This window comes from Perca fluviatilis, chromosome 8, assembly GCF_010015445.1.
Source record: "Perca fluviatilis chromosome 8, GENO_Pfluv_1.0, whole genome shotgun sequence".
NCBI classification, from domain to species: domain Eukaryota; kingdom Metazoa; phylum Chordata; class Actinopteri; order Perciformes; family Percidae; genus Perca; species Perca fluviatilis.
In genome coordinates, this window is record NC_053119.1 from 41,625,901 (window position 1) to 41,645,937 (window position 20,037).

Genomic DNA, 20,037 nt, shown 5'->3' on the forward strand with positions numbered 1-20,037 from the left:
AAGAGAAACACTTGAAAACATGTGTAGATACAGGATAAATAGCATGACTTATAGCATTCATGTATGTGTGTGTGTGTATATATATTATATATATATATATATATATGCAAAGTTTTGAAGAAGTTTTTTATTATTATTCATGTTCCTTACGGTAATTCCCTTTTTTTGGATCCCCTTTAGCTGCTAACAGTGGAGCAGCTATAGCTAGACCCTTCCCGGGGTCCACATACAAGAATCACAACATATACAGTATGAACAGTGTCAACACATATTCCACGCAGACCCATTTTGCTTAGTTTTTAATAAAACTTCTCAGTTGTATACTGTACATACAGATGTCAATTTATTAGGTCCACCTTGCTAAAAGGCTAATACTAATTCTATGAATAGGAATGAATCAATCATAACTTCATGAAGGTTATAATGGTGAAACAAATAAGTGCTTGGTTTTTGAATTATGAGATATCTGTATTGATAGAAAATGATTTAATCAAATATTACTTGTGTTTGACATGTCTCTTCATTTGATCCATTTACAGAAATGTTGATTAATGCGCGTTGTCCTCCCAAATAAAATGAATTGGAGCATTACACTGTCATGAGCTGTTTTAAAAATGTTCTTCACCCAAAGTAAGCTCTAAAACTGGCTGGAATCCAAGTTTCAAGAGCCTTTTTTCTGATAAAGGGAGTCTACAGTGTTATTTTGTATTGCCAACAAAACAAGGACCTTTGAATGTCTACATAATTAGCTAAAAAGTAAAGGTAGGACTTTCTAAATGTTGACAAGCAATGGCACAAAATATTCCGGTTTTTGCCCATATTCTGAAAAAAGTTATATTCCTCTAAGCTGTTTACATGGCTAATGAAAAGGAATATTCCACTAATGTTCCTGTTTACATGCAGTGTGTGTTTGACAGGGGTCAATGCACTAACTTGTCGTTTATCACGTCAAGATAACAAACAGTGGAACGCCTGGATCTCCTTCAACGTTTTCCACCGGCGGGAGACTTGTTTGACCGTTCGAACCAACCCGTTGTCTCTCCCAACTCGTAAAATAATGAGACTTGGTCAGTGGCTCTCAGCGTCAGATACCGGCGCAAAAATCACCCTTTAGCGTCAGCATGGAATGCACCGGGCAGAGCAGCAGCTCAGTCCCTTTCTTGTCCTGCGTACCACTGCAACGTACATATTGTAACCCCACCCATGATCTTTTCCTAACACCTAACTGTCCCATTCTTTTGCCGCATGTCAGTTAAATGTACGTCCCGACCCAGAGCGTCAAAAAGTGACGCCAAGAGTCCCGACCTAGCACATCTAAATATGATGCTAAAGGAGACTTTTTGCATCAACAACAAACGCCAAAGGCACCTGACCAAGCGTCGCTTTTTGACGCGAGGGGAGTGAGAATGCATTGTTCGAACACAGCTTCCCTCCTTCAACCATCTTTTTTAAAAGGTCAGCATTGCGATATTTGTACATATCCAAAAGTAGGCTACCCTAGCCTTGCAAACTGTTGGCTGGTTGGTTTGTGTACAAGGCACAGAGATGACCGTAAACAGGCAAGAGGCAACTTGCGGTAAAAACCCCAATTGAGACGCATATTTTGAATTCGCTGTATACATGTCTAAAGAATGTTCCTAAAACCTGAATAGCATATCCCACATGTCCAGCCCTAATTCTGAATATCCAAACAGAATTAAGACATGTGGGATATGCCAGTATTATTTGGGTTTTATAATCATTGTTTGGATATGTTTACAGCACATTCAGTTGGGTTTTTACTGCAGTTTACGGCCAGTTAACAGCCTCTTACCTATTTAGAGATTACGGTCACACTTATTTTAAACATTAGGATATTTATCTATATATATCAACGGTTTTTTGATATGCGCATACATCACAACGCCAACCTTTTTTAAGAAAGTGGTTGAAGGAATGAAAGAAGGGTTGAACAAGTCTGCCACTGGTGAAATCCTGAGAGTCTTGCTAGAGTCGGGGCGCGCTCCAGTCATTTCAATCGTTCTGTGTAAGGTGCTCATTAAACTCAGTCCGAGGCAGTCTTATTCCTGTCTTGATGTTCCAACAAAATCAAACATGTTTGATATTAAAGGTGCAGTAGGTAAAACTTATAAAACTAACTTTCTGTCATATTTGCTGAAACTGACCCTATGTTCCAGTTGAACTACATGAAGCAGGTCATTTAAAAAAATTAATCTGGCTCCTCTGGCACCACCTACAGCCTGTAGTGAGATTTGCAAAAATCCACCATTTCCTGTTTTTTGGCTAAATCCTGGATCTTCCCAATCCTACCTACAGCACCTTTAACGTAAGTTTTAAGTCTTGGTAGTGAGGTTAAATCTTGTGAACATTGTCAATAACCAATGGGTGTGCTCCCTCCAGCACCAAACAGGAAGCTGCGAGAGCCAGTGTTGTTTATGGTTGCTATGGCGGCGTGCTAAGCTAAATGCTAAAGGGGGAAAGTTGCATGTTTTTAACAATTCTGAAGCGAATCATCCAATGGGAGTTTTACCGGCAGATAAACGCAGACCTCCAGGTACTGCCGCCATTCATCTGCATGTATGGCGGAACAGAAAATAGACAAACTTTCACTTAAGTTATCAGCTAATTTACAAGTGACCATTTGGCATTACACATGATCATATTCAATGTTAACATCCAGCAAGTACAATCTACGATACGATACGATACGATACAACTTTATTGTCAGCCAAAGGCTGAAATTCTTTGTACATCTTTACCTTTGCACATGGCACTTCCTGAATGTGCAGAACATAACAGAATATGTAAACAGAAATGTTGTTAGGCATACATTAAATTGTAAACAGAAATAATCGATTATGAGCCGGCTGATTATAGATGCAGCATCGTCCATGTCCACGATTCCATGCATCGATTATTTGATTAATTTCAACACCTCTAGTCAGAATCCTAGAAAACAATGGACGCATCATCTGTGACATCACCCATTGGTTTGTTGCATGTCCTTTTGAAGCCTCGAGTTTGGCCATATGGCCGTCGCCAGCTTGTTTTTTTTTAACTGGACATGAACATTGGACATTTTTGATGAGAGGCTGTGGAGGATAACGCGGCCAAGCCAGTGTTGTTTATGGTTGCAATGGCGCTGCGCTAAGCTAAACGCTAAAGAGGAAAAGTAGCTGATTTTCAACCCAATCGTCAGACTTTCCCGGCTAACGCTAGTGGTAGCTAGCTGGCTTGGTTGGCAAAACGCTGAACAAAACATTTTTAGGCAACCAAAATGTTCCAATTAACTTTGATGAAATAAAACACACAGTGAGAGGGTCAAAGTTCATGAAAAAATCACGACCAACCCAAAAACAAGTTAACAAAGGTTTTTGACCCATTTAAGTGCAATTTCAAAACATCTATTGTCACTACTGTCTCATCTGTTCCTCTGGCCTTGGTCTAATTTAAAGTGATGGTTCAGTAATTACGCCATGACCTCGCCAACACTTTTCACCTAGAAGTTAGCATGCGCGTGCGTTATAGCTGAATACGCTTAGCGCGGGTCTAATAGACACTATCGAATTCGTAATGACCCAATAATAATGCCGTGACGTACAAACTTCGCTACATCTGATACATATAGGTTATTACCATAAAAGCGTGAATACTACGTTTGTTCTCTTCAGCTCTCTGTTGCTGCTGCTGCTACCTGCAGTTAGACGAGTGCTTAGGGCCGTCTACAAATTACTACACCAAAAAGAGATACAACTAAAATATTTAATAATTTAATGATTAAATAAGGCAATTATTACTTGTCTCCTGCTAGTTATACTACAGTACTTACTTTAAAAAAAAAGTTAAATTAATGAATATTTTTGTTGCATCTCTTTTCGGTGTTGTAATTTGTAGACGGCCCTAAGCACTCGTCTTACAGCAGCAACAACAACAGCAGAGAGCAGAAGCCAGCAGGCAAGTGTTATTTACATAAACTTCTGGTGTACTTACAAACTTTCCAATCCATTGTTTTATGAGTGCATAACCTATTTGTACTAGTGTAGAAGTTTGGTATCATTTCGGGCATTATTAGTGGGGTCATTTACGAGATACAAACGTGGGTCCATTAGCCCCTGCGCTAAGCTAATCAGCGGCTAACGCTACTCTACGCTAACTCTCCCAATGTTAGACCCAGGTGAAAAAAGCTTCTGGGGGGGTGTTTGGCTCGAGGTCATGGTGCAAAGGACCCTAGGGTGAAATTACTCCGAACCATCACTTTAACCAGTGAGAAATGTTTTGCCTCTTGTTGCATTTGGTATTTTGTGTGATGCAATTAATGCAGTTTTGACCCATTTAAGTGCAATTTCAAAAATGTGAATTAAATTCCCATGAAATGTGATCTTATTAACCTTAGTTGCTAGGTGCGTGTATTTGTGTGTATACATATGCATTCCTTCACTGTATATATGTTTCAGTGTGTGTCTAAGGAATGACACACCAACAGAGCAAAACATGTTAAAATTCTGCACAGTGCATCATCACATCCTAATTTCATATAAACACTGGTTTTCCTGAAGCGGGCGTGTTTGCATGTGTGACGTGAACACATTTATGGCTGTATTGGCACAGTATTTGTGTTATGTACTGCTGCAGCATGGGTATGAGGAAATTAGTTTAGTTTAGTCTAAATAAGGCTACTCCCAATTGGGGACAATCCCTTCACAGGGTAAATGTTTGAGCAGGTAAAACGGGAATAGTTGTGTAACGTCAGTTAATCATTTATTGATATTAAGCAAGAGATTCATCGGCACACTCTTTATAATGATAAGCATCAAAGCATTCTTTCTGATGTATACAACATCACACGTCTTTTTAATCACATCTAAAAATAAAGAATGGGGTCCCAGTGCCAATGATTTTTAAGAGTTTATGGACTTTTCTAAGTGATTCTGTGTTGTCTTTAATTAACACATTATTTCGTTTTTGGGTGTCGAAAAATCCTAGAAAACTCTTCACAGTATATTTTTATTGATATTTCATAACATAGTGTAGTTCAAATGTCATTCAACAGAAGTCCTGTGGCACTGTTTTGTTTTGATATCTCTATTCATTTGCAAGTTAAATATTAGGCATTGTGACGTACCATTTTAACCTTCAACGCTATACCTCAACTCCACAAGTATGTACCCACACTATTTTTATTTTACACTATATTCCTGGTCCGTTTCAGCCATAGAAATGCACCGGGTCATGGGAAGTCAAACTGTTATCCAGTTACTGCCACACACATATGCTGATAAGATGGTAGGCACTGCGACTGTAGAGTTGTGCTTTTTAATAACAAATGTTTTTTCCAGTCTAATGACGTTGTCTATTGTTGTCTAAGTTTTAACTCCAATCAAAACAGCCCCATCCTCATTACCACCAATGCCCATCTAACTTTCTCCCTCAAAGCCACGAAGAAATAAACTAATACAGTGTGCTGTATGTATAAAATAAACTAATACAGTGTACTGTATGTATAAAATAAACTAATACAGTGTACTGTATGTATAAAATAAATGATTGACATAGAGCACGAGGGATTGTATTGAAACAAGACTGATAATAATAAAATGAACTGTGGCAGAAAGAGAGCATGGTCACTATAAGATATGTATCTGAGCTCTTAACATTTGCATGTGATATTAATACTGCTGTTGTATGTGAGGAAAAGTGGATGACAGATGTGAGGATCCACAGCTGGAGAGGACACACAGAAACACTAATCGATAGGAGAACAGGGGAACTCCAAAGTTTAACCCTGATGATGCCTAAGGCTATGTTCACACTTGGCGTCTTTTTTTACAAGAAAAGTTGACTAGAGCGCTTTTGTAGTAAAAAAAGCTGGCAGCGTTTTGGTTCCAAAAAGTAGCTGAGAGCGTCTTTTGTTGCTATAACAACAGCTGCTACAGTATTTCAATTTTATTTATAGTATCAAATCATAACAAGAGTTTTCTCAAGACACTTTACAGATAGAGTAGGTCTAGACCACTCTATAATTTACAAAGACCCAACAATTTCCCACAAGCAAGCATTTGGTGCATCACTGGCGCGGAAAAACTTCCTTTTTACAGGCAGAAACCTCGGACAGACCCAGGCTCTTTGTGGGGGGCATCTGTCGCTGCTGGTTGGGGCGTAGCGGGGCGTAGCAGGGTGGTGCGGGGCGTAGCAGGGCGTAGCAGGGTGGTGCGGGGCGTAGCAGGGCGTAGTAGGATGGTGCGGGGCGTAGCAGGGCGCGTAGAGTGCAGTTTTTAGCTGCCTGTGAATGAAAGTCTTTGTGTCTCTCCTGTCTGTCTCAGCTGCAGAGATGGCTTCTAGGGAGCAGCAGGGCGAGATGACGGAGTACAAGAAGATCCTGATCAAACGGGACTTGGAGATGGGCGTGGTTATGACGGTGTTTCGGCAGAAGACGGAGCGGCTCACTGTCCAGGTCATCATGGAGACCCGGCAGGTGGCATGGACACGCACTGCAGACAAAACCGATGGTGTTTGTGAGTATATTAATTATTATGTTAATCTGGGCTGGGACGATATGCTTTTGTCCCGATTCGATTCCTTCACGATACAAGGGTGCCGATTCGGTTTGTATCGTGATATACAGTACCTATATATATTTATTGTGATTCTACAAGTATTGTGATTCGATAGTATTGAGTATTGCGATTTTTTTCATAACTTCTTTAACAAAAACAAAAGTTGAATAATACACTTTCTAAAAACTAATTGTTTTCGAATCACAAATCCGTCAGTCTGACTGGATTTTCTGCTTTTGCTCTGTTTTGCTGGAAATGGATTTCATGTAGGCGGTAGCGTATAAACAGTAAAATATTTAGATCAATCATTGGTAAAATAAAAACTAGTGATTCTAGGGAAAAGAATAGATTTTAAAAATCATCGCAAAAAAATCACAATATCTATATATATATATTTTAAATTTTTTTCCCCCATCCCTAATACTAAAATTTTAAAATCATCATCTTCTTCTTAGTTAATATTTTTCAGAGACAATATATCTTCACCATTAAAGCCATTGGGATAGTAAAATGTGGGGTATACTCGCCGCAGCCGACCTGTCGAGCGCCAGTGTGACGTCATGGGAGCTCCGTAACTGTTTATGCTGGCGCGTGGTGGTCGCGACACTAGCTGCAGGCTTCTCCTGAACAGAGGTGGCGCTAATGAGGAAAGGCTACCATCTTTGCTCTTTCTACGGACTAGAAGAAGAAGAAAAAGGTATACAACAGCAGAACTGGCAGCAGCATTGACGTCAATGCTCGGATTTGATTGGATGAGCTACTTGGTGGGATCGAGCCTTTCATTCACCATAAAAGAACTCCTCTTAACCCAGGAAGTTTACCAGAGAGACCTGCAGTCACTCTGAGAGTCCTGGCATCACGCTCCCTCGAGCTCGTTCATGCTTCCTGCTTCCCGCTTTGTCGCGCGCTGCTGAAAAAAATAGAGTGGTGAGCGCCCTCTGGACGCGCACTCAAAATCCTGGCGCCAGCGGGATCTACGTCATTTTGACGTCACATTGGCGCACACCAGCTTGGCTGCGGCGACTGTAAAAAGGCCTTAAGCGTGTGCAAAACTTTGGATGAACTTTAAAGAATTACAGTAATCAATCACACGAAATATTTGACGTTGACTCAATGTAAAAAAAAAATATTCACTTTAATTTATAGTTTTTTATATCCATGCAATTTATTTTCTTAATGTAGAGCAAGCCAATTATTTTCATTTGTCCAAAAATGTAAAAAAAATTGTTGTCTTCAGTCTTAATGTAAATAATCTATTCAGTTTAATCTGACATGTTTACAACCATTTTTTGAATGTTATAACAAACTAATTGTTTTAGGTTTTCTCAAAAAAACATATTTATTGTACATATCTGTTGTACATAAATGTTTGCAATTTACGTGGATGAATAATCTCCTTCAGTTTGATGTCTAGCTGCCAGTTTATATTGTATCCCAATAAAATAAAATAGTTTCACCATAAACATGATTTACAACATTTAGTTTATATCAAAAAACTACACATTTTCAGCTATTAGAGTGAGAAAATACATATTAAGCAAACAACAGCATTGTTTGCTTTTTTCAGTATAGTTGACTGAATTAGTATGTATAGCTTTAGTTAGCTTTAAATTGCTATCTCATGCAGTGCATTTTACATTATATTCATGATGAACACAGTGATGATGACAAAGGTACCCTGTGGAGTTTTTTGCCTTTAGTACTGTAATGCTGTAAAGCAATGTTTTTACGATTGGCCCCCAGATTATTAAGGACACACATGCACGCACATTAGCATCCAGGCGACTTGGTATATATTCTGACTACCAGTTTTACTCTTTCCACTCACAGAAATGTACCACAATCAAAATAACATTCACCTTTATTGTTTTTTTGTTATGTTTTTTATTTTTACCTTCATCATTAGGAACAAGTTCTTGTTTACAGTGGCGGCCTAACAAGTGACAAAGCTACTTAGGGGAAGAGAAGGAGGGCTAAGAGATAAAAATACATTACACAAACAGTATACATATGAAAGTAACACTTCAAATTGTCAGTGAACTAGTTTAGAGGCAGATCTAAAAACACAGCAAACCAAAAGGATCTGCACGCCACTAGGGATTATTCATATTTTTCTTTGTGATTTGGGAGAACCAACCCTTAAAATAGAAAAATGTTATTCTACATTGGGCAGTATGTATACACTGTTTTGTGTCATCTCGCCATGATATGTTGGTTATGTAATTAAGCGGATATCACCATGGCTGAATGTTGAACTTGTTGCGCAAGCGCTGTACAATGCACTACCTCGACTGGCTACTAGATACTTGATCTTGGTATTATTTGGTATGTTAGTAATTTCTTTTAAGTCTTCTTTAATAGAATCCTGGTAAATATTGTTCCATCAAGAAGATATTAAGGAGAGGGGCATGCATGGGGCTGTGCTGGTCTTTAAAGCTGTCACACATGGTGATGGTTGCACTTGCAGGATTCACCTTAGCTCCACCCGGGCTCACTGTGGGCCACATGTTTGACTCATCCCCCTTATATTCTTAGCCACCCTTACATTCTTCTTTATCTTAACATCCATCCTATTGGCCCCTGAATAGCCTCACCAATGCAGGTAGTTTTCAGTGCCTTTTGTTGTCTGTAGTAGGAGCGAAAGCTGCTCTTGTCATTTCCTTCCCCACATTTCCTCAAAACCGACTCTCTGCTCAGCTCTTTTGTAGCTGAGTCATCACTGCCTGGTCTATATCGATGACGTTTCACTTCCGGGATTGCTCCGGTGCCGCCGGAAATTCCGCTGGATGCCCCGTGTGCATTTTATCCCCCCTTACGGGCTGTGGTAGTAGCCGTATATTTTATGAGTCGGGCTGTTATGGGGTGCTGCCGCTCTATCGCTAGCTATAGGTGGAGAAATTCATGCACCCAGCTGCTGTGTTAATCACTGCGGGTTGACCTGACATTAGCTGAGGCGTTGTAGTGAGCTAGCGGGCTATCGGTTGCACTAATTCCCATTAAACTGAACATTTCCATTGATGGTGAAGTGAGACAAGGTGAATGGGACTTCTTTGGGAATATTTATGTTGAAGTTTCGGTCTAATGTAATCGCAATATCTGGCGGAAAAATGGCAATTTGATTTTTTTCCCCCCAAATCTTTCAGCCGTACTTTATTGCATTGAATTCAGTCATAGTTGCTAAGAGATTTCTGATGTTGCAGTTAAGATACTATTTGTGGATATTTTGGGTGTGTGTTTTGAATCTCCTGCACCACAGTATGTCAAAGTGTGAAAATAACCATGCCCTAAAGAAAGCTAACTATAGCAGTGTGAGAGCTGAAAAAGAACCATGTCAATTCTATTCTACTGTTTGTCACTTGTGTTTTTTATGATTCAGACTACAGGTGGAATTCACCTGCCTTAAAACAAAAACTAATTAAATAAAATAGATCTTGGAGGTTACATAAAATAGATAAATATTCTCAGATGCTAAAACAAATGTGTAAAACTGCAAAGCCTGCATGCCACACTACCAGTTCAACATGACGTGCCATGTTTAGTTTTTTTGGCGGCCATGACAAATAGGTGTTATGTCCTGCCATTGATTCAGCAGAAATATGTGCACTGTGTTTCAGTGGACCTGTTTGAGATCCGAGAGATCCGTCCAGGGAGGAACGCCAAGGACTTTGAGCGCTTCAAAGATGGCAAGGACAAACACGATGAAAACAGCTGCTTCACAATCTTCTACGGCTCACAGTTTGTTCTCAACACCCTCAGTCTGGGAGGTGAGCTCTTTGTTTATGTGTGTTCTCATGACTTTTAATCCAAAGTGGATTTATACATTTCCTTTGTTAGGTCTTTGGATATGGTTGATGTTTTGAAGTCCTACAGTATGCTGATTTTTTAGGGATGTCCCGATCAGTGTTGGTCATCTTACTTTAAAAAAGCAATTAGTTACAGTTACAAATTACTTCTCCCAAAAAGTAATTGAGTTAGTCACTCAGTAACTACATTGTAAAAGTAATTAGTTACTCAGAAAAGTAACTGTGATGTTATTTTTTATGTTCTATAACGCTATTACGTTCTATAACATCTTTAACATCAAAGATGTTTATATTAACTGATTGAAGAATAAAAACACTATATACAGTATCACCTGTTGCTGACCCGAAAAATCGAGCGTCGCTTGTTTTAAGAGAGTGGTTCCGTCTCCTTCACTGGAGCTCCCGCTAGCTGCATTTGGGCTGGGGGGGTTGGGTTAGCAGCAGCAACAAGTGTTGTGTAGCATGTGTTATGTGGATAAAGTCTTTTTTCCTGGGCATAGGGTGTATGTTACACTTACTGCACGCTCTGACTACCACCAAAGAATTTCTAATATAGTTACTATATTGGAAATTCTTTGGTGGTAGTCAGAGCGTGCAGTGAGACAGCGTGAACAGGCATCCGCCCAGCCAGCCAATCATCAATTGCATTTGCAACGGTGTGTCATCATCCCCCTCGTCATCTCTCCAGGCAGCTGGTGTGTAGCCAAAGCCTGACACCTCGCGCTTCATTCAACCAAATTGTAGTAAAGCACCACTTTACATTCTCAGTAACGATAACAGCGTTGCAACGATGGGAAAAGTAATTAATTAGATTACTCCGTTACTGAAAAAATAACGCCGTTATACTTAAAGGAACATGCCAACTTATTGGGAATTTAGCTTATTCACCCTAACCCCCAGAGTTAGACAAGTCGATACATACCCTTCTCATCTCTGTGCGTGCTGTAATGCTGTCTGACGGCTCCAGCATTAGCTTAGCCCAGCACAGATCCTGCAGGTAACTGGTTTCCAACTAGCCTACTGCTCCCAATTGTAACAAAGGGGCAAAATAACTCCAACATGTTCCTGTTTACATGTTGTGATTTGTAGAGTCGGCGTGTACAAAAAACAACGTAACATGAGACACAGCCATCTTCTATCTGTAAACAAACCAGGAACTATATTCTCAGACAGGCTTGCTGCGAGCATATCATCTCCCCCAAGTACTATATTCTTCCGCCTGAGAATATAGTTCCGGTTTGTTTACGGTTAGAAGATGGCTGTGTCTCATCTTACGTTATTTTGTTTTAGCACGCTAGTGACTCTAAATCACAACATGTAATAAGGCTATGTTGGTGTTATTTTGTCACTTAATCGAGCAGTAGGATTACTGGAACCATTCACCTGCCTGTTCTGTGATGGGCTGATGCCGCTGGAGCCGTCAGACAGCTTTACAGCACGCACGGAGATGAGAAGGGTATGTATCAACTTGTCTAACTCTGGGGGTTACGGTGAATAAGCTAAATTCCCAATAAGTCGGCGTGTTCCTTTAAACGCTGTTACTCCCAACACTGGTCCTGATCCCGATCACAGTATCTGAACGGAGCAGATTTTTTAACTGATCTGGGATCGGCAATCACCCCAATTACCTTACTCCGATCATGTACATCAGCTTGTAGTGACCAGCGCCTTTCATCACACACGCCCTGCGCCACAGACGCACCGCCAGACTGCCTGGATGCCGCCACAAGCCCCTGGCTGGGCGCCGCTATGTTGGAGTTTACCCTGGTGAACCTGGTGAGCCAGTTGAGGTGGTTCGGGCATCTGGTGAGGATGCCCCCTGGGCGCCTCCCTAGGGAGGTGTTCCAGGCACGTCCAGCTGGGAGGAGGCCTCGGGGAAGACCCAGGACTAGGTGGAGGGATTATATCTCCAACCTGGCCTGGGACGCACCGGGATCCCCAGTCGGAGCTGGTTAATGTTGCTCGGGAAAGGGAAGTTTGGGGTCCCCTCCCCTGCTGGAGCTGCTACCCCTGCGACCCGACACCGGATAAGCGGATGAAGATGGATGGATGGAGATTACTCTAATTATCCACACTTCTTGTGTATTACGCTTAAGACATATTTTAGTTACTTTGTTTACTTATTTTTGTAAACAAAAATGGTGTGCAGCTCCCTACGCCTGCAGGTTGTGGGTGGGAAAACTCTGACTGTTGTTTGTGCATATGCACCAAACAAGAGTTCGGAGTATTCGGCCTTCTTGGAGACCTTGACTGGAGTCCTGTTCTGCTGAGGGACTTCAACGCGCACGTGGGCAATGATGGAGACACATGGAGAGGCGTGATTGGGAGGAACGGCCTCCCTGATCTAAACCAGAGTGGTTGTTTGTTGTTGGACTTCTGTGCTAGTCATGGATTGTCTATAACAAACACCATGTTCGAACATAGGGATGCTCATAAGTGTACTTGGTACCAGAGCACCCTAGGCCAAAGATCAATGATCGATTTTATAATCGTTTCATCTGATCTGAGGCCGTATGTTTTGGACACTCGGGTGAAGAGAGGGGCGGAGCTGTCAACTGATCACCATCTGTTGGTGAGTTGGGTCAGGGGGTGGGGAAAGACTCTGGACAGACCTGGTAAGCCCAAACGGGTAGTGCGGGTAAATTGGGAACGTCTGGAGGAGGCCCCTGTCCGACAGACTTTCAACTCACTCCTCCGGCAGAGCTTTTCGTGCATCCCTGTAGAGGCTGGGGGCATTGAACCCGAGTGGACAATGTTCAAAGTTTCCATTGCTTAAGCTGCGGCGAGGAGCTGTGGTCTTAGGGTCTTAGGTGCCTCAAGGGGCGGTAACCCACGAACATGGTATTACATTCAATTTATCGCACCGTTGTGACGAAAAGAGAGCTGAGCCAGAAGGCAAAGCTCTCGATCTACCGGTCAGTTTTCGTTCCTACCCTCACCTATGGTTATGAAGGCTGGATCATGACCAAAAGAACGAGATCCAGGGTACAAGCGGCCGAAATGGGTTTCCTCAGGAGGGTGGCTGGCGTCTCCCTTAGAGATAGGGTGAGAAGCTCAGTCATCCGTGAGGAGCTCGGAGTAGAGCCGCTGCTCCTTTGCGTCGAAAGGAGCCAGTTGAGGTGGTTCGGGCATCTGGTGAGGATGCCCCCTGGGCGCCTCCCTAGGGAGGTGTTCCAGGCACGTCCAGCTGGGAGGAGGCCTCGGGGAAGACCCAGGACTAGGTGGAGGGATTATATCTCCAACCTGGCCTGGGAACGCCTCGGGATCCCCCAGTCGGAGCTGGTTAATGTTGCTCGGGAAAGGGAAGTTTGGGGTCCCCTCCCCTGCTGGAGCTGCTACCCCTGCGACCCGACACCGGATAAGCGGATGAAGATGGATGGATGGAGATTACTCTAATTATCCACACTTCTTGTGTATTACGCTTAAGACATATTTTAGTTACTTTGTTTACTTATTTTTGTAAACAAAAATGGTGTGCAGCTCTATTATCTGAGCAACTACAAGTATCGGATTGGACTCGGTATCGGCAGATATTCAATATTTAAGAAATCGGATCGGGAGTCAGAAAAGCTGATCGGGACATTCCTACAATATAATAATATTTCAAGTTCAAAGATAATAAATAAAGCTACTAGGACAGCACTTTGTTTTGATAGTTTAATGCCACACAATGGAGGTTTCTGGCGGCGCCCTTCCTCAGCGTGTGCACCGTCAAATACAAACACAGCCAATACTGCACAGGTGGAGTAAATCATCCACAACTAGCACTTCTATCCCAATGGAGGGACCACAACCAATCCTTGTTGTTTAATGTTTAATCTCTGCACTGCTTTAGTGTCTAAAAGGAAGGCATAGGCCATCTGCCAATGTTATCTAGCTCTGTAATAAACAATACAGAAATGATTTGGGTCCATGTTTAAAGCTTTTAAGATTTCTTAGCTATTCCCTATCATTATATTAGGTATCACAAACTTGCTGAAGTGAATTTTTCTTTTTTAATCTTGTGAACCTATTATCAAGCATCTAGTTAAGTGCTTTGATAAGGTTATGTTCACATTTTCTGTTTAGTGCACCTTTGCTACCAGGAACTCTCAAAGGCCACGTATTTCCTAAAAGGCCAATCTGAGGATGTTTTAAAAGCAGATGCAATTTAATTTGATTTATAGTGTCAAATCATAACAGAAGTCTCAGGACACTATCGAGATAGAGTAGGTCTAGACCACACTGTCTAATTTACAGAAAACCAACAATTCCCTTAAGAGTATGCATTCAGATCCCCTCCGCGCCATCCCACAGTGCTAAATGTCTGTTTAGTACCGTCATACTTTCTGGTTTGCTTATTTTCCAGCTGACTCTGTTGAAGAGGCACAGAAATGGCAGATAGGACTAGAATTGCTGAGGCAAGAGACACTGGAAGCTCCGACTCCAGTTCTTATAGAGAGGTAATCCTGGTACACACACACACACATTCACACAGTTATTAGTGATACAGACAACCAATCATTGATCTCTATGTGTTCTTCTCCCTCCAGTTGGCTGAGGAAGCAGATGTATTCTGTCAATCAGACCAAAACAAACAGGTACTGTATATATGTATAATGTGGTTACTCAATCATACTAGCTTTGTACATAAATGATGAAATCAATATAAATTTACTATGTAAATTATCATAGGTCAAAACCTTTTTTTTTTCTAAAGTAATCAAATTTCAACATGTGAGAAAGCCTGTAGGAACTGTAGCACTGCTCATAATCCCATCTTTTGTCTAAACTGTTGAAAACGTTTCTAAATATTTTACAAGTTACATACAAAAAGGCATATTGAATGAGTTAAAGATGGCAGATGCACAGATGATGTGTACTGTTTCTTTGTGTCCTTCCCAGCATCTCCATGAAGGAGCTGAAGGCTCTGCTAGCTTTGCTCAACTACAAGGCCCCCAGCTCTCGTACTCTCAAAGACAAATTCCAGGTACTCTTCATGTCATGTCCTCATCATTGTTGTGTGTAATTTATTCTAATTAATTAATTCAACTTTTTAGGATATCTCTTTTTCTCAGGCCTTAGAACCATGACTCCATGATTAAACCTACATAGACACAATAGACAAGGACAACCAGAGGACTATTAATCTATTCTACCAATGCAACTAATGCAACCAATGCAAACTGCTTCATTTCTGTCATATCAGAGATTGCCAATGACTTGATTAGTCCAACCCACTTCTCAATCCTAACTCGCTTTAGTGTCAGACACTGATGCAAAAATCTCCTTTTAGTGTCTGGATGGAACGCACCGGGCAGAGCAGCAGCTCGACCGCGGCGCTGTAACATGACGTAGTATTAGGAGCAACAACGGTAGTGAGTGGGTCAAACAAACACAAGACTTTCCCCCAGGAGACCGGCTTTTGTGTCCCGTTCTTGTCCTGCGTATCACTGAAACGTACATTTTGTAACCCCACCCACGATCTCTTCCTAACACCTAACTGTCCCGTTCTTCTCCCGCATGTCAGTTAAACGTACCTCCCGACCTAGAGTGTTAAAAAGTGACGCCAAGAGACCCGACCCAGAGCGTCTAAATATGATGGGGGGCTAGATGCTAAAGGAGACTTTTTGTGTCAACGCCAAAGGCACCTGACCAAGCGTCGCTTTTTGTGGCGCTGGGAGTGAGAATGTGTTGATTAGACATGACCTGATTTGGAAATAAATCTTTCAACACTCTGTAGGTGCTCTTGTACTGTCGTCTCAATCAGTGTTTTTTACTTCTGCTTTTCACAGGAAGTGGGAGCAAAGAAAGACCGCCTGGACTTTGAGCAGTTTCATAAATTGTACAACATTATAATGTTTGAACAGAATGAGGTGAGTCTGAATTGATCACATTAATGTATCTATATACTGTATATATTATTGCACCAATGTTTTTTCCCCCCAGCATTTACATTCATATTTTATTTTAAACCCAGATCCTTGATGAGTTCAAAAAGGAATCATGTGCTTTTATTCTGGGGTGAGCTCCTGTTTTTCTTATCTTTGCCAAACACTTGATCTTAACAAACCCTGATGTGAAGTTAGTCAGCAGTTAGTCAGCGGGGTTTGACTGTGTCTGCTCTTCTCCATTATACAGTAACACAGATAAGCCAGATGCCTCGGCAGTTCTGCTCCATGACTTCCAACGATTCCTCGTCTACCAGCAAAAAGTAAAATAAGTCATTGATTAGTACACCAGACAGAGGAGGTGTTGTTGTAACTTTGCATGTCTGACTCTTGTGCTTGTGTCAGTCCACTATTCTCTCATTCCCTTTCCCAGTAATTTGTAACCTGCAGTTAATTATTATTTTATTAGCAACATACTGTACACCATCTTGTATTGGTATCCACCAATCCCCCCCCCCCTTTTTATTTCTCAAACCTCCGTGTTCTACTTGCCTCCAAAGTCTCCCTTCTTTCTTTCCTCTATCACTTTGCAGAGGGCAAGGAGGAAAAGAAAAAGAAAGAAATACCAAGGTGAAAAAAAAGATTAACTGGATGATTAAATAAACCTCCACCCACATGACAGGGTTTCCGCAGAGTCTTAAAAAGTCTAAAAAAAGTCTAGCCTTTCAGCGGCAAAACCAGCACTTTTGTGAAGCTAAATACAAGCTGGAGAATTGTCCTATTAACTTACATTATAGCTTGTTTCACTGACTGCCGACTGCAGCGATCTCTCTTAATACTGGACCAATGTCAAAGATTGTTGTTCCCATCAGTCACTTAGACATAAAAACATAGGAACACAGGGTCCAGGTTGAAAAAAACAGTAGTTACCCTTTAATAGGCAGAAGCTCTTTTTGTCACTTTGAGTGAATCACCTTTATTGGCCAAGTATGTGTACACACAAAGGACTCTAACTCTGTTTTTTGTTGTTGTTGCATTGCTCTCAATGTACACAGAAATAGAAAGCTCACCTGGCAGAGCGCGCGCCCATGTACAGAGGCTCGGTCCTCGACGCAGCAGCCAGGGGTTCGGCTCTGACCTGTAGCCCTTTGCTGCGTGTCGTTCCCCCTCTCTCTTCCCTTTCATGTCTAAAGCTGTCCTGTCAGAAACAAAAGGCCTAAAAATCCCACACACGAAAAAAAACAACTTTTTAAAACATATATTCCTCTCTTCTTTCTGTGTCACTTCATCCCTCAGGAATCCTGGGCCAGTGACCTGAACCAAGTCAGAGAACTGATGACCACCTTCATCGATGACACCATGAGAAAAACCAATGATCCCGAGTTCACCGTCAGCGAGGTATTCTGCTCTGGGCCTGCAAGTATCGTGTGTAACAGAGATAGACTGCAACAGACTGGGATAGAGGACCCTGTATGTAGAAAGGGGTTTCATTGGCACAACTGGCAGTTTGACATCAAGTCTGAAGCTACCTTCAAGTGCCCTCGGGAACATTGAGATCTATAAAAATTATATGACAGAAAACAATAAATATAAAGTGTACGCTACATTGGGGGTTGAAGAACACAACAGGACGTCACACAAATGGGTCATTCGGATTGCTTATTTTGGTCTGAATTTGGCAGGAAATGGCAGGCTGAATAGTTATTTGTAGGAATGCAGTTCAATGACTTAGACGAGAAATATAATAAGGATAATGACTGTTTGGCTTGAAAAAAATGCTGCTAAAAGCTTTGTTGTTGTTGTATATGAAGTTTTATCATTACTGAAAATGAATCGCACAAATAATGAGGGACTGTGTAAACTCTCTCCTCCTCTAGTTCCTCAGTTTCCTCTTTTCCAAGGAGAACTCTGTGTGGGATGAGAAGTTCTCCGAGATCAGGAACCTGGACATGAACAACCCTCTGTCTCATTACTGGATCAGCTCCTCACACAACACGTCAGTATGACTCCACCCAACATATCATCTACTTGTTACACTAGTACACTGGTACTAGCAGTGAGTAAGCGCCAAAAGTGGAGTGAGCAGGATGTGGGTTTGGAGACACATTTATGACAAAAAGTCTACAAATTTACACAAAGGAGTTTAGAAATGTGGATTTTAACAAACTGTGGATTTAAACAAATTATGCTGTTAGTTGCATTATGGGAATTGCAGGATTATAGTTTTGGAGCTGAAAGTCAAGATATCCCCATGACCATTTTCTGTCACTTGTGAGTCCACCAACTTTATGGAAGCACAATACTAAGTTGCTGCAGTCCTTTAATGATTTTATCAATATTTCTACATTCAGAATGGATTAGAAAGTTAGATCCAGGAGTGTTTTTTCTTCTGGCAACCCAAAACATTGTTCTTATTAATGGTTTATAACCGATCTAAGAAGCGTTAGTCAATTTAATTAACATGAATAGTTACATATTGTCAACCTTTTATTAGAATTTGGTACCAGATATCCTGGTAATAATTCACTAATTCACCAAATAGGCAAACAGGATCAAAACCTGACATCCTCCAAAATTAACAATAAATGGAATGACCAAGGTTTTCATTTTGTGAATCATATTTAATCTGGCATGTCTCCCCTTTTGTTTGTCCTTCCACAGCTACCTGACAGGTGATCAGATTCGTAGTGAGTCATCCACAGAGGCGTATGTGCGATGTCTGCGTCTGGGATGCCGCTGTGTTGAATGTCAGTATAAAGCAGCCTCAGTGTGCTACACACACAGTAGATCATGGATGTATTTTAGTTCACATTCGGGAGTTACATTAGCAGCATTGGTCTCATTTTGGGCCATTTCACCCAGCATAAATTTAGAAAGTAATAATAAATCATACTTTATTTTATATCTATAACACCTGTTTTTGTGTGCGTTGGGTGGTACTGAATCTGTGCAGTGGACTGCTGGGAAGGGCCCGGGGAGCCAATCATCTACCACGGCTGGACCAGGACCACCAAGATCAAGTTTGAGGATGTGGTCAAAGCCATTAACGATCACGCTTTTGTCACTTCAGAGTAAGAATCGCAAAAACATGCATGTCACTATGTCTGTGACACGCACGCACACACCACACACACACATACACACACACACACACACACACACACACACACACACGTTTTCACATTTGTTCATTCAATCTGTCATACCAACATTCAACATAACTGCTGTATACTGTATATTGTCTGTATGTCTATGTAGGTGTATTGTTTACTCTACATGTCACCTTTTTGTTACACACTATCTATCTAGTTTCATGATTTCCATTTCCAATATTTTTCTCTAGCTGGAGCGTTCCTCCTTTTCGCAGCAGAAAGGCTTCTGTCTTTGGTGTCATGACGTTGTGCGCTAGTAATGATGTGATCATGTTACGTGATGTCTGCTGCAAAACCGTGTGACACCATTTCTATCTAAAATGCCTTTACACTTTGTCCATAAAAATGAGCATATCTCAAAAACAAAAAACTTTACATAGTTCAAATAACTTATGGAGTGTTAAGACATATTTGAATCATGCTTCTACATTCAGAATTCTTTTGGATCAAACTTTTTTTGTATTTGGTAAAATTTGATGAAAACACTTAAATGAGTCCCAAAACCTGGAAATGAGTTTGCATTTTTGCACTTCCACGTTCCGTCGTCTTGAAGTCCATGGGTTTTTTAATTGGGTTTTTGATTAGATGCATGAAACAAGGCCTGTGGTTAAGCTAAAGAGAACTCCATGTTGTGTTTCACGTCAGTAAATATGCAGCG

General features: G+C 41.2%; 1 protein-coding gene across 3 annotated transcripts in view; it reads left to right on the top strand.

Annotated features, from left to right (window-relative positions):
• Positions 1-20,037, top strand: part of plcg2 (phospholipase C, gamma 2) — a 42,416-nt gene that overhangs the window by 788 nt on the left and 21,591 nt on the right. For all 3 annotated transcript variants that reach the window (XR_005640038.1, XM_039808528.1, XM_039808529.1), the window contains exons 2-13: positions 6,321-6,512; positions 10,169-10,318; positions 14,706-14,799; positions 14,890-14,937; positions 15,242-15,326; positions 16,132-16,212; positions 16,317-16,360; positions 16,478-16,550; positions 17,524-17,625; positions 18,105-18,223; positions 18,889-18,974; positions 19,181-19,298. Coding sequence is in view for 2 of the 3 variants with exons in the window: in XM_039808528.1 (XP_039664462.1) it covers positions 6,329-6,512; positions 10,169-10,318; positions 14,706-14,799; positions 14,890-14,937; positions 15,242-15,326; positions 16,132-16,212; positions 16,317-16,360; positions 16,478-16,550; positions 17,524-17,625; positions 18,105-18,223; positions 18,889-18,974; positions 19,181-19,298 (1,184 nt within the window). In the remaining variant the exon portion in view is untranslated. The remainder of the gene's footprint in view (positions 1-6,320; positions 6,513-10,168; positions 10,319-14,705; positions 14,800-14,889; positions 14,938-15,241; positions 15,327-16,131; positions 16,213-16,316; positions 16,361-16,477; positions 16,551-17,523; positions 17,626-18,104; positions 18,224-18,888; positions 18,975-19,180; positions 19,299-20,037) is intronic.